The 12703-nt window shown below is 44.7% G+C and overlaps 2 protein-coding genes and 1 non-coding gene across 3 annotated transcripts; 1 reads left to right on the forward strand and 2 right to left on the reverse strand.

Moving 5' to 3' along the window:
- Positions 1 to 225: 225 nt before the first annotated feature.
- On the reverse strand, positions 226 to 299 carry TRNAI-AAU (transfer RNA isoleucine (anticodon AAU)). The gene has a single exon. It is a non-coding gene; the product is annotated as a tRNA-Ile (tRNA).
- A 258-nt stretch (positions 300 to 557) lies between these two features.
- LOC136494091 (peroxygenase-like) lies at positions 558 to 2372 on the reverse strand. Its single transcript, XM_066490235.1, has 6 exons — positions 1939 to 2372; positions 1699 to 1854; positions 1450 to 1535; positions 1223 to 1317; positions 1015 to 1140; positions 558 to 885 (listed from the first exon to the last, which is right to left on the reverse strand). Exons 1-6 carry the CDS (start codon positions 2249 to 2251, stop codon positions 735 to 737), a joined length of 927 nt encoding a protein of 308 aa, XP_066346332.1. The 5' UTR covers positions 2252 to 2372; the 3' UTR covers positions 558 to 734.
- Positions 2373 to 8514: 6142 nt separating this feature from the next.
- LOC136490635 (protein PHOSPHATE STARVATION RESPONSE 2-like) lies at positions 8515 to 11851 on the forward strand. Its single transcript, XM_066486847.1, has 8 exons — positions 8515 to 8592; positions 9087 to 9532; positions 9721 to 9955; positions 10051 to 10127; positions 10219 to 10258; positions 10446 to 10506; positions 10986 to 11067; positions 11397 to 11851. The coding sequence occupies exons 2-8, from the start codon at positions 9110 to 9112 to the stop codon at positions 11640 to 11642; spliced, it is 1164 nt and encodes a 387-aa protein (XP_066342944.1). The 5' UTR covers positions 8515 to 8592; positions 9087 to 9109; the 3' UTR covers positions 11643 to 11851.
- Positions 11852 to 12703: the final 852 nt, after the last annotated feature.

Genomic DNA, 12703 nt, shown 5'->3' on the forward strand with positions numbered 1-12703 from the left:
GAAAACAACACTATGCAATTCCTCACGTCTTATATACTAGAACTAATCACAAAATTAAAAAGAAAGAAAAAGGTGTTAAGAAGACCCTGAGAATTTTAAAAGGATGCAGAGCAGACCTCATGTGACAGTAATATAATATAATATATGATAAAAACAAAATGGAGACAAGTATCTTAAGATGAGCTGGAGCTTATTTTTTATAAAAATTAAAAATTGAAAAAAACATGGCCCATGCAGGTCTCGAACCTGCGACCTTCGCGTTATTAGCACGACGCTCTAACCAACTGAGCTAATAGGCCAATTTGATGTGCTTACGAGTATTTATTTGTAATATATAAAGTCCGGCAGAACCCAAACTGCGCCACCAGACAACCACCACGAAGCACACATCCATACACAGCTCGCGATCCAAAAACGAGTCATCAGCATCTGGGGAACCGGAAGGTGAACATAAACCGCGCACAAAGCAAGGTTGAGGCAGCTAAGAGAGCGATGCGGTCGTCCGGCGACAAAACAATGTCGAAGCAGCAAAGAGAGCGAGGTCCCGGTCCGGCGAACTCTGCATTAATTATTGATTGATGTGAGGCGTACACGGCTGCTTTGTTTTCTGACACCCCTCTCCATTGTCTTACATCCAGGGACGCCACACGTACAGACGGACCTGAGACTTCAGCTACTAGACAGACAGGTTCACTCCGCTTCCATTTCATTCACGCACCAGCCATCATCTTCGTCTAGGACATCTTGGCGTGCTGCGCGCGCTGCCTCTCGACGTACTCGAAGAGGCTGCCGTCGTACACGCGCCGCATGGCCTCCCGCGACAGGTACCCTTCGTCGTCCCGCGCCAGCACGTACAGGATCGTCCACTCCAGTTTCGCCGCAACCCTGTGACAGAGAGAGGAGATCGCATATGCATAGTAAGCCAGGGCCAGGCAGCCTGGATGGATCAGCGGAGGAGATTTGCAATCTGCATGCACTGGGGATGGACGTTGTTTTGTCGGTCAGTGTGCTCACCAGCCGAAGAGATCGAAGGCGTCGCGGAACCCCTCGGTCATCGACCACAGCTCCCTGTAGGTGAGCCTGTCCGGGGACGTGCGCGCGTACTTGCTGAACATGTTCTCGAAGTTCACCGGCATGAACCTGAACCAGAGGACGAATTCAGAATTTGGATCGGAACTCTAGATTGCGCTAGGACAGAGAGACATAATCAGCAGATCACTACCTGCCCTCGTTGTCATAGGTCCCAGAGTCACTGCCATGCTTGCTCTTGTGGATGTTGTGGACGTAGGTCGGGAACAGAGGGGACGGCAGCCACCCCTGCAACCACAAATACAGAGATGGAAAAACGTAACGTGTTCTTATTAACAGAACAAGCATTTTACGGCCCTAAAACCATCGATTGCATGCCTGAACCAAATTAAAGACGGCATGGATCGGAGCTGTACTCACAGGCAGTGTGGCATAGCTCATGGCCCCGTTCACGACAACAGCGATGAAGAACGACATGATCATGTTGAACCCAAGCGCACGGCATCCTGCATTGTTTGCATGCAGTGTATCTCGTCTCAGTGCAGAGATCCAATACATGAAATCCGCACAAGCCAGCAGTACCTACTGCATGCTACTGGAACTAACTAGAGCAGCCGGACGGAGGAGGAGATTGATGCAGCAATATAATTCGTAGGCATATATGCATACCGGAGTAAGTCTCCCAAGGGTAGATGATGCCGTTGTCGTCGCGGTCGAAGAAGGCGACGTGCTGCTGCAACACGCTCATGTGGTGGTGCCTGTGCTCGTCGCCCGTGGTGCCGTCGGGGTGGTAGATGTCCGGCGCCGCCAGAGCTCGCGCCAGATCTGCTCATCAGCAACACGCGTCAGTGGCAAATCGTGCGTACTTTGATAAGCCTCAGCGACGAAGCAAAAGTGCGCAAGACTCACATGGCTTGGGGACGTGCTCCTCGAGGTCGCCGCGGACGGGGCGCATGACGGTCACCGGCGCCTGCAGCGCAACGATGGTCTGGGAGTCCTTCGCCTCCACGGACGACAAGCCGTGATGATGCATGGCCCCGCCGGCCTTGTTGCCCGCGTCGCCCTTCCCTACGTCCCCAGCCTTGGCGCCGGCGGCGGCGTCGCCCTTCGCCACGTCGGCGCCGACCTTGGCGCCGGCGGCGTCGGCCTTCCCATCCGTCGTCGTCTTCGCCGCGCCGCGATCACCGTTGCGCGCCTGCTTGGCCGTCGTCGCTCCCTGCATCTCCGCTCCGCTACCGCGCGCCGTTCGAGTCTGTTGCCTGGCTAGCCTAACAGGATTGGAGAGATCTGTGGAGTTCGTCAAATTAAAGTGAGAAATCAAAGGCTAGCCGAGCTAGTTTCTGGTGTAGGCCGTGGCGCTGGCACGCACGGTCGACAGTGGACACATATATAAAGCGGCTCGGCGGTCGCGCGGGACGTGGCGCGGCAGCGGACGCGACGTGGGAGCGTGCATGGCTGCCGTCCCTGCTAGGCCGTAACGTGTCGCGGGACGCAGCAGGTAAATGTTTTCTTTGGCTTCCAGATGCTTGTTTTGGTGCCGAGGCACGACGTCGGAGGCACTCAGACCTTTGACTAAATATATTTAATAAAATATTAATATTTATAGTGCATAATTACTATTACTGGCAAAATTATTCGTACGAGGTTGCAACGGGACGTACGTCTTGCATGGTCATAGATAATTTATTGCTTAGAGATTTAACTATTACATCATCCATTTCAATTAGTCGTGTAATTTTACTCTATATCATAGTTGGACTCGTGCTACTCTTGTGTTTTGTTTTATAATAGCGACCTTGTGACCATAGCAGGCCTACATAGCTAGTGATATTATCTTGAAGCAAATAAACAAATTCTTGTAGACGTCTTTAAAATTAATAGCTATTGCTTATAATTAAATAAATTACCACATTTTTTTAAAAAAATAAATAAATAATTGTACGAAAGTAGGGCAGTGAATTTGAATAGTTTAGCACAAATATATAGTTTTTTTTTTGCTTCAACTGATGAAGCGGCTTCACTTATAGAGTTAGAAATTATTTTAGATAAGGGTTTAATAAAATAGCTTCTCTTGATTGTTGAACATGGTTAAAATGACTATAATATCCTCATTTTTATTTTTTTTCCTCTCTTTATTTCCTCGATTATTTTATCGTTTGCCTTTTCTCTTTCATCCTTATCTCCTTCACCGTACGCATCTCCTTCTTATCCCCTTCATAGCCCGAACGCAGTAGTTTCCGTCTCCCTTCCGCAGCCCGCAGTCGTCAGGACTTCCTCCACCCATGGTCGATCGAGCTCCGCCGGTTCCTCCCTCCTCCCTAGCCACGCTAGGCTACCAACCCCGCGCGGCCTTGCTCCTCAGCTTGTGCCCCAAGCCGGTGAGCCACGAGTGTGCCAGCGCTGGGGCACCATCGGCCATAGGGAGTCGGGGACGCCGGCTTCGGTAGCCTCGGGGGCGAGCGCGCCAGCCCCAAGGATGCCAGCCTGGGGGGCTGAGCGTGCCGGATGCGGGGACACCATCCAGGGGCGAGCACGTCGGCTGTGAGGCCATCGTTCCGTGCGGGAAGCGCCACCTCTCCCCGCCCGACGTTGCTGCCCTGCTTCAGCGTCTCTGAAAGCTCTAGTTTGGTTTTGGTGAATTGATGAAACCCTAAGTGCTAACCTAGTTTATCAAGTGATCATGAGATAGGTAGCATATTCCAAGTAGTGAAGCAAATGAAGATCATGACATGATGATGGCGATGCCATGGCGATGATCAAGTGCTTGGACTTGAGAAGAAGAAAGAGAAAAACAAAAGGCTCAAGACAAAGGTATAAGTGGTAGGAGCCATTTTTGTTTTGGTGATCGAGACACTTAATAAGTGTGATCACATTTAGAATTGATAGCCGTACTATTAAGAGGGGCGAAACTCGTATCGAAATACGGTTATCAAAGTGCCACTAGATGCTCTAACTCATTGCATATGCATTTAGGATCTAGTGGAGTGCTAATACCCTTGAAAATGTGTGAAAATATGCTAACACACATGTGCACAAGGTGATACACTTGGTGGTTGGCACATTTGAGCAAGGGTAAGAAACTTCACCGACGCCTTAAACAGAAAAGACAGGGTTTCGCAGGGTGTAACGGACGTGTCCGGTGGCTAAACCCAGGTGAACGTGGTCACTGTAAGTGACCGGACACTGGTATCGGAAGGACCGGAGCGTCCGGTCAGTGGCAGCAGTGAGTGTGCGGTTTCGGTCTCATGACTGGACGCTGGCGCGAAAAATGACCGGACGCTCAGGGCCTGAGTCCGGTCAGTATGATGTATGATGACATTGAGTGACCGAACGCCGGGTGAGTCCGGTCGTGCATGACCGGACGTGTCCGGTTGTGATTTTTCGCTTCTGGTACCTTACTGGAAACGACCGGACGCTAGTGTTGGTGCGTCCGGTCACTACTTAAATGTACTGATGACCGTTGAGATCAAGCGATCAGCGTTTGAAGTCGATGACACATGGCAAGCATCGGGCGACTGGACGCTGGGATCCTGCGTCCGGTCGATATGACCGAAGCGTCGGGTCACCCCAAGCAGTGCCCAGTGAAGGGGTACAACGGCTCTATTTTGTGGGGGCTTCTATTTAAGCCCCATGGCCGGCTCAAGCTCACCCGCTTGGCCATTTGTATTGACATAACAACCTTGTGAGCTTAGCCAAAGCCCTCCCACTCATCTCCATCATAGATTCAATATCTTTGTGAGATTGGGAGAGAATCTAAGTGCATTGCTTAAGTGTTTGCATCTAGAGGCACTTGATGTTCGTGTTTCGCTGCGGGATTCGCTTGTTACTCTTGGTGATTGTCGCCACCCAGACGGCTTGGAACAACGAGGATCGTCGAGCGGAGGTTGGTGATTGTCTCCGGCTCCGATCGTGGTGATTGTGAGGGGTTCTTGACCTTTCTCCATCGAGGAGCCAAAATGTACTCTAGTAAATTGCTCGTGGCTTGTGTGATCATCATCTTGTATTGGTTGTGCGGCACCCTGTTGAGGGTTTGACGTGTGATGTTAATTAGCGCGTGAACTTCCAAGTGAGTGAATCGCCACAACAAGGACTAGCTTGTCGGCAAGCAAGTGAACCTCGATAAAAATCATTGTGTTATCATTTGATTCCAAGGTGATTGGTCTTCATTGGTATTCATTCTTATGATTGATTGGTTCACTCCTTTACTCGGCGGTATAACCATCTTGCTCACTCTCTTTATATTACCGTAAACTAGTTATCAAGCTCTTTAGTGTAGCTATTTATGAGAGCTTGTTAGTTTGGTTAGTGTGGCTCTTTAGTTAGCCTTTGAGAGCACACTAACTTAGTATAAGTGACATAGTCATTGTGTGGTTAGAAACTATAGAAGCTAGAATTGTGGTAGGTGGCTTGCATTTTTAGTAGGCTAGCGCAACACTTGCTTCGCCTTATAATTGTCTAACCGGTTTGCTAAGTGTTATTGTAGAATTTTTAATAGGCTATTTACCCCCCTTAGCCATTAGGACCTTTCAGTCTCCCCACACCTCTCGACCTCAGGAACAACCACATCTAGCACACTAACGACCTCAAGCCGCTCGCCGATCTTGTTCGCCTTGTTTCGTTCGATCGACCTTACACTGCTTGCTGATCTTGTTCCAATTTATGTTCATGATCTTATATATCTTATATGTTTGTTATATCTTATATGTTTGTTGGTTTTCTACTTCTATTCGATTCTTTTTTCTATGTCCGTTGGCGTTCTACTTCTATTCGATTTTTTTTCTATGTCCGTTCATACTCGTCGGTCCGTTCACCTTGTTGAATAGCGGTCGTAGGAGGCCAAGGCTGTCTTGGAGTTGGAGGAGGATTACCGGACAAAAAAAAAACAGAATCCGAATAGAGATTAGAGTTGGACGAAAAAAACTGTGGTAGAAATTTTGTCTCTTTATTATTAGGTATAGATTAGAAATATAAATGTTGCAGATTCAAAAAATATATATAAATATTACACATATTTTATACAAATATAGTCAAAGTTGAGAAAGATTGACCAATACAATTCCTATAGCGACTCTTTTTAGGGATGGAAGGGGTACTTGCTTTGGTGCTAGCCTAACAGGTTAGTTAGCCCCGTCATCGCACTGAAGTGGATTGTTGTCTCTCTCCAGACTCCAGGTACTACTTACTTTGGACACAAATGACATCTACCTTTTTTTTAGAGTAAAGCTAAGGTCTTCTCTAAGAATGTTTCTGTTCAATCTAAGGATATCATCTGGTTTTCTTCATCAACCCTGGCAAGGTTAAGATTAGGACTAAGAATTTGGGGTTACCTGAATCAGATAGGTTTAGAAAGATTGCCAGGGGAGAAGACCGGCCTGACAGCAGTGACGGCTGGAGGGCGGGGGCGGAGGAAGGCGGTTAGACGGGGCATGATGGTGATAGCCCAGCGGCCTCCACCGGGTTAATTAGCGTGACGACGACGGTTAGATGTGGTGGGTGGTGGCGGGAGAGCTCGGACGAAGATAAATAAAATGTTGAGGAGGCACATCTAATGGAATTTAGAGCCATGCCATGGTGGGCGTGGGGGTAGCCACAACTGGGTGTGGAGGCAATGCCAACAAGGGCAAGTGCGAGCGGAGAATGAAAGATAATGTGGAGAGAAATGTTTAATCCGGACCCTTTATTTTATATCTAAGGGCTAAAACAATTGAGGTTGTTGTTAAACTACTTAGTCATTGGCTAGACGGACTCTTTTTTAAGGGACGAGGAATTAAATTAAAACTACACAATATATCTTCGAATTATATGTGAAAAAATACAATTAGAATTACACATGCCGACGAGCCTCTATTCTCCAAGCAGTAAGGAGGTGTTTGCGCTGTGTTGCAAGCACTTGTTTCAAGTGTTTCAAACATTTTAGAGTTATGTTGCAAGTGTTTCATACGGATGTTGTAAAAGTAGATCGGACTGTTGCAATGGTTGTACACGTGTGTTGTAAGCTCATGTTCTCAATGTTTCATCTATTTTTTACGTAGGTTGCAAGTGTGTTTATCTGGATGTTGCCTATGTTTTCACACATATGATGCAAGTATTTTATCTGGATGTTGCGTATGTTTACAATGGTTTCAAGTGTTTTTCAATTGTTTTTGCAAGTGTTTCAGACGCATGTTTCAAATGTTTCATTTTATTTGTTTTCAGACGTATATTGCAATTTATTGTATCTGGATGTTTCAAAACTAGATCGAGTGTTGCATCTCTCTTCTCGCCCTTTTGTTTGTCTCGCCTCGGTGTCAGGCGCAGGAAGGCGGAGGCGGTCCCCACTAGCGGGGGCGGGTCCCACATGCTTGGGGGCGGGCGCAGTAGGCGAGACGTGAGCGGGCACGCGAGGGGGGGGGGCAGCAGCGCGGGCGTCTGAATGTGAGGCTAGCGTCCGGACGTCCGGACGTCCGGGCGCTAGCCACACCCATGTTTTATTCAAGTCTTTTTCATCATCGGCATCTTAGTAAAGTCCTGTTAAACATCGAAACCAGAGTACAGTTTTCGGCGGATACAATTTTACTTGGAGTGACATCTGGATTAGTGCTCCTATGTCTTTGAATCATTTCTTTAATCAAGTTAAGTTCTTACTCTACTTTACTTAAATTTTCACTCACATTGAGTGTTCTATTTCTAACATGAATTTGGATTAGTAATCGATACTGTAAGTATGCTTCCAACTCTCCACAGCAAACTCCACCAGGAGACCAACGGCTGTTGTGACAACAAAATGCGGCACTCCGTCCAACGCCATTTTTAAGTGAGCATAACTCCCAACAAAGTTTCCCTCAAAAAAAAAAAAATCCCAACAAAGTGCAGCCACTGTCAAGAAAATCGAATATGAACCCCTGCAGAAATCGATGATTAAACAAAACATTTAGCTCCATTTAAGAAAGAGACGTTGGATAGTTTCATTGGGACCATAACAATCAACTCCAGAGAAACGGAAAGGGCAGAGCTGAAGTGCGCGGGCCCAGTGAATTGTTGAGAACTGGGCTCTGAATTCAGCGACACTGGCCCACTGAATACATTGGCCCTAATTTTCAAAAAAAAAAAAAATGCTCTTGCTCATGCCGGGCTACGGCTTTGACGAGACTGCAGAGCTGGAATGCGTGCGTCAGTTCTCAGGTCAGATGGTATCTATCTCCCAGGTCCCTGAGATACCCCCTCCTCTTCGTTTTCTTTTGTTTCCCTCCACTTTCTTTGACGAGATCTCTCTTCTTTGACCTGCAGGCTACAGCTCCGGCGTTTTCTTTATCCATCCATGCCCTCTTGCAGTCTTGTCTCTCCGCGTCGTCGCCCGCTAATCCATTGCTGTCGTACTCGCGGTCGCTTCATCGATGTCACAATCCGATCCTTGTTTGCTTGCGTTTGTTTTAGGCGAAACCAAGAGGGTACCGGCGTAGAAAATACAGCTGCTGCTCCGTGTGTGTCCCTCCCTATTTGCATCAATTCACTCGTACCCTGAATCGGTGAATCCAAGGAAAAAGTTGCGGCTTTCTCACCAATCCTTTTGCTTGCTGTGCAAAGGTCAGATTCTCTTAACAGATTTTGCCCATGAAGTTTCAGCTAGGTTTCTCTTGTACAATCTTTTGTCCATGATCGTTTTATGACTGTCCGTTTCCTTTCTTTTTTGTGCATGCGATCTAAAGACCCCTTGTCTCTCTCTCTCTTTTTTCATCCCACCCCGTTCTCATATAGGAGTATGCACAAGCACAATTCGAGCTCTGCTAGCTTGCCGTGTTCATTATTTACAGCATGGTTGTCATAGCCTTCTGATCAGCCTATGCAGTCCTAGCAAATTAGCCGATCTTTTTTTCCCCTTTTTCTGAATATATGGTACCGACAGTTATTGATTATCGTAGTCATCTACTATCCTCAATTTTGGTTGATGGATTTATAACAGCCACACAGGAATCAAAAGCTTTTTTCTTCACAAAATTCCTATGAAAGAATTATCTCTACAAATGTTTCTTCCCCTGTAACTTGAAGTTCTGAACATGTGAATTGCTCTTGCGTTACAGGTCCTCGTATCTCATCTCATGATATGAAGTTGCAGTCTTTGCCTGTTGTTACTGGAGCGCCTTGTTCAGCATCTATGGCACCATCTTCCAGTACCCTCTCCACGGTTATTACGCATGGACGTTTTACTTATTTGACACCATCAACCACGCATTCTCCCCTTTCTGGAATCCTGCCCTCCGACATGGTATCCTATTCTGGACTACCAGAACAACCTTCAGGTGGTAGTTTCTCTGGACTCTCTCCTGAAGCAAGCAATTGTGCAGACCCACTTGGTGATGGTGTACAGAATAACATTGGCATTTGTAATGTTGAGAGTCAGCAAATTGCTGGTTTTGTCAGAACCGTCAACGAATCTGACGATAGAGATGAATGGTTAACAAGCTTTGTGAATGCAGATTTGGATGATATTATTACCACTGATATAACTTCGAACTGTCACCAAATGGTAATTTACCTCAAAATCAGTAATGCTATATGTTTTCCTTGATCATGGAAACTAAAGCTTGCATTAGACATAGCCACATGGGATTTGCATGGTTATATGAGGCAACAAACCATATATTTCTAGACCTCTCCATGTTATGTTCATTTGGGATGCCTGAAGTTAGAGTTGATAGGTTTCTTTTTTCACAGGCTGAATCTGCACCTGTCCCCTCATATCCAAACTCTAAGTCATGGCAACATGATGAGCACATGGTACATCAATCGGTCTCAGTTCCTTCTGAACCTCAACAATTGTATCCAACTGTTCCTCCTGTGGCAACTACAAATGCTCATTGCCCCAAAAAGGCCAAGGCACGCATGCGATGGACTATGGAAATGCATGATCGCTTCGTAGATGCTGTCAATCAGCTTGGTGGCAGTGAAAGTAAAATTTCAACATTGTGATCACTATCATCGTCTAAAGTACTATTGGCTTTGTATTGTAATTATTATTGTCTTATTATTTTTGACCGAATGCAGGTGCTAAACCTAAAGCAATTCTTGATATCATGAATGTTGAAAGTCTGACTCGTGATCAGGTCAAAAGCCACTTGCAGGTATACTTTCCATTTTCCTTTTCCAGTAAAACTTTTGGTGACACAGACTTCGGTTTTATGGTTTGCTAATTAAACGTAACACTCCAAACAGAAGTACAAAATGGCTCAAGTTAAGCATCACCCATCTGAAGGTTAGCAATGGTGGCTGGAAGTTGGAACCATTACTTCCACTTGTTTGAATACACCTTTCATTGTTTCACCTCATTATTAGCACCGCATATTGGTTTTTGTATATGGTGCAAAATTCTTTTGTTTTCAAAGAAATGCATTTCCCGTATTCAAGTCACTTAATTTATCAAATTGTTGATTGCATTACAGTTCCAGGTACATCAGTGGAGACGACCACGTGTAACGAAGCAATACCTTCAGACATACAGAAGTGAGTCATTACGCATTAGTATTCCCATTTCCATGTGCAGACCTGTTTTAGCTTTACTGTTTCTTGCGCAAATAGGTTTTTAAATGTCAATGACGAAAACTAAAATTTTGCAAACTATCATTTGGCATGCTACTATGCCTCTACTCTTACCAATGGAATGACTGAACTCCACTGATTGTTCTGAACTTCTTCTGGCTGGTGTTTTCAGTAGCTGGATAGTCTCGTTCTTTCAGTATGCATAAACTTTTCATAATGTGTTCGAGATGAAAACACTTACTGTAATGTTACTTGCTTTACCCTGGAAGATTTCACTGCTCTCTATGTGACAATTTATAATTACATGGATAGTTAGTTCCATAAATAAAGAAAAACATGTATATGCAATTGACTACATTTCAATCTAAACTCTCATGTCTCTAGAAGACCAAATAATGTTCGAAACTTTGCCTCTGTATGATAATTCAAAGTTTATTTGGCAGACACATCCAAGAATATGCATTACAGGTGCAGGTAGAATTTCAGAAGAAGCTTCATGATATGGTAGAGAGGACACTACTGGAGGTACACTGCTTACCTTGAGTTTGCTTTGAATGTTAATCTCCCGTTACATTTTGGTATCTACATAATACAACTTGACCCTACTGGCTCCATAACAAAACGTGATGTTTTTTACTCTGAAAAGCAGCATGATCTTTTTTTTTTTGAAAGGAGATTTACTCTGCTTTTAAGAAAGCAATAAGAGTTTTACATACTGGTGTACCCAGTTTGCAAGAACGAAAAGAAAGATACAGACTGCCTCCTTGCAGGGAGATAACAGAACCTGAACACAAAAAGCAGCATGATCTCATAATCAACGCATAAAATTTGATCCTGCGCTTGCTGTGCCATAGATTCATAGAAGCCTACTCGAGAACCATGTGCTGAGTCTCCACGAGCTTGAACAGCGGCAGACGGACCGTCGCACGTTGCATCCTCTTCCCGGCCCAGCAGCGGCATGGTCAGCTGCTGCTCTGTCGGCGGGGGGTTCCAGAGGGGTGCGCGGCGAGCCAAGCAACACTGCAGCTCCGGATGATGAGGGCGGGCTGGCTAATCAGGCAACAGAGGCTGGCTCGCCTGGCAATGAGGCAGGAGCATGACTGTATGACCGACCGTCTGCTGATCAAGGCTTCAATGCCTGTTTCTAGATGGTGTTGCCTTTTTTTCGCGTGTAAATTACAGTAGGATGAGTGAAAACAGTGAGGACAGAAACGGCAAAGCTACGTGCCATCAGTTGGTAGTATATCTCCAGAACCCTGTGATAAAATCTGTGTGTGATGCTCTGCAGAATCACCTTTTGCAGTGCTGGAACTCCACTCCACATGTAAACTCTAGTCTACAAACTGTACCTTGAATGGCAATGTTGATGTTACTGTGTTCTGATGCTGAATACTCTGACTAGTCAATTGAGACAAAAAAAGGTCATAGTTTCAACTTGGAGCAAAATTCACCGTCGGTCCCTAGACTTGGTCGGCGGTGTCATCTAGGTCCTGAACTTCTAAAGTAATATCTGTGAGTCCCTAAACTTTGCGAGACGGTATCATTCAGGTCCCTGAATTTTCAATATGATCACCGCAGGTCCCTAAACTTAGCCGGCGATGTCATTCCGGTCCCTAAACTTTCAAAGTGATCACCGCAGGTCCCTAAACTTGGCAGGCGGTATTATCCCTATCCAAATGTGGTCTAACCTACTCTATAAGTTGGCGTAGCACGCTGACTGTACATTAGACGTGGATCCAACATGTGTCAATTAATCGATCATTATTTATATTATATTTATCATGTGCAAAAAATAAATTAAAGTATTAAAATAATTTACAACAACAAATATATTAGGTTTAAACTAAAATAGGAAAATACTAAAATTAATTTAATATTTATGTATAATTAATAGTATTAAAATAATATTAAAATTTCTATAGTATTAAAAGTTTTCTTTATTAAAAGTTACTTCTAATTTTAGTATTATTTTAAAAATTTTAATAGTAGTATTATAGAAGTAATTTTTCTCTATTATTAATACTATAATACTATACTACTTTTAATAGTTGTATTATAGTATTAGAACCTTTAATAATAGTATTATAGTATTAAAAGTTTTAATAATAATTGTTATAGTATTAATAAAAGAGAAAAGTTGCTTTTATAATACTTCTATTAA

The sequence above is a fragment of the Miscanthus floridulus genome, chromosome 11, assembly GCF_019320115.1.
Source record: "Miscanthus floridulus cultivar M001 chromosome 11, ASM1932011v1, whole genome shotgun sequence".
In the NCBI taxonomy this organism is placed as follows: domain Eukaryota; kingdom Viridiplantae; phylum Streptophyta; class Magnoliopsida; order Poales; family Poaceae; genus Miscanthus; species Miscanthus floridulus.

Coding starts and splice junctions, on each gene's coding strand:
- LOC136494091 (XM_066490235.1), bottom strand. CDS start 2,251: ATGCAGGGAGCGACGACGGCCAAGCAGGCGCGCAACGGTGATCGCGGC. Junction 1,536..1,698: donor CCCTTGGGAGACTTACTCCG/GTATGCATATAT, acceptor CAAACAATGCAG/GATGCCGTGCGCTTGGGTTC. Junction 886..1,014: donor GCCTTCGATCTCTTCGGCTG/GTGAGCACACTG, acceptor TCTCTGTCACAG/GGTTGCGGCGAAACTGGAGT.
- LOC136490635 (XM_066486847.1), top strand. CDS start 9,110: ATGAAGTTGCAGTCTTTGCCTGTTGTTACTGGAGCGCCTTGTTCAGCA. Junction 9,533..9,720: donor CTTCGAACTGTCACCAAATG/GTAATTTACCTC, acceptor CTTTTTTCACAG/GCTGAATCTGCACCTGTCCC. Junction 9,956..10,050: donor TCAGCTTGGTGGCAGTGAAA/GTAAAATTTCAA, acceptor GACCGAATGCAG/GTGCTAAACCTAAAGCAATT.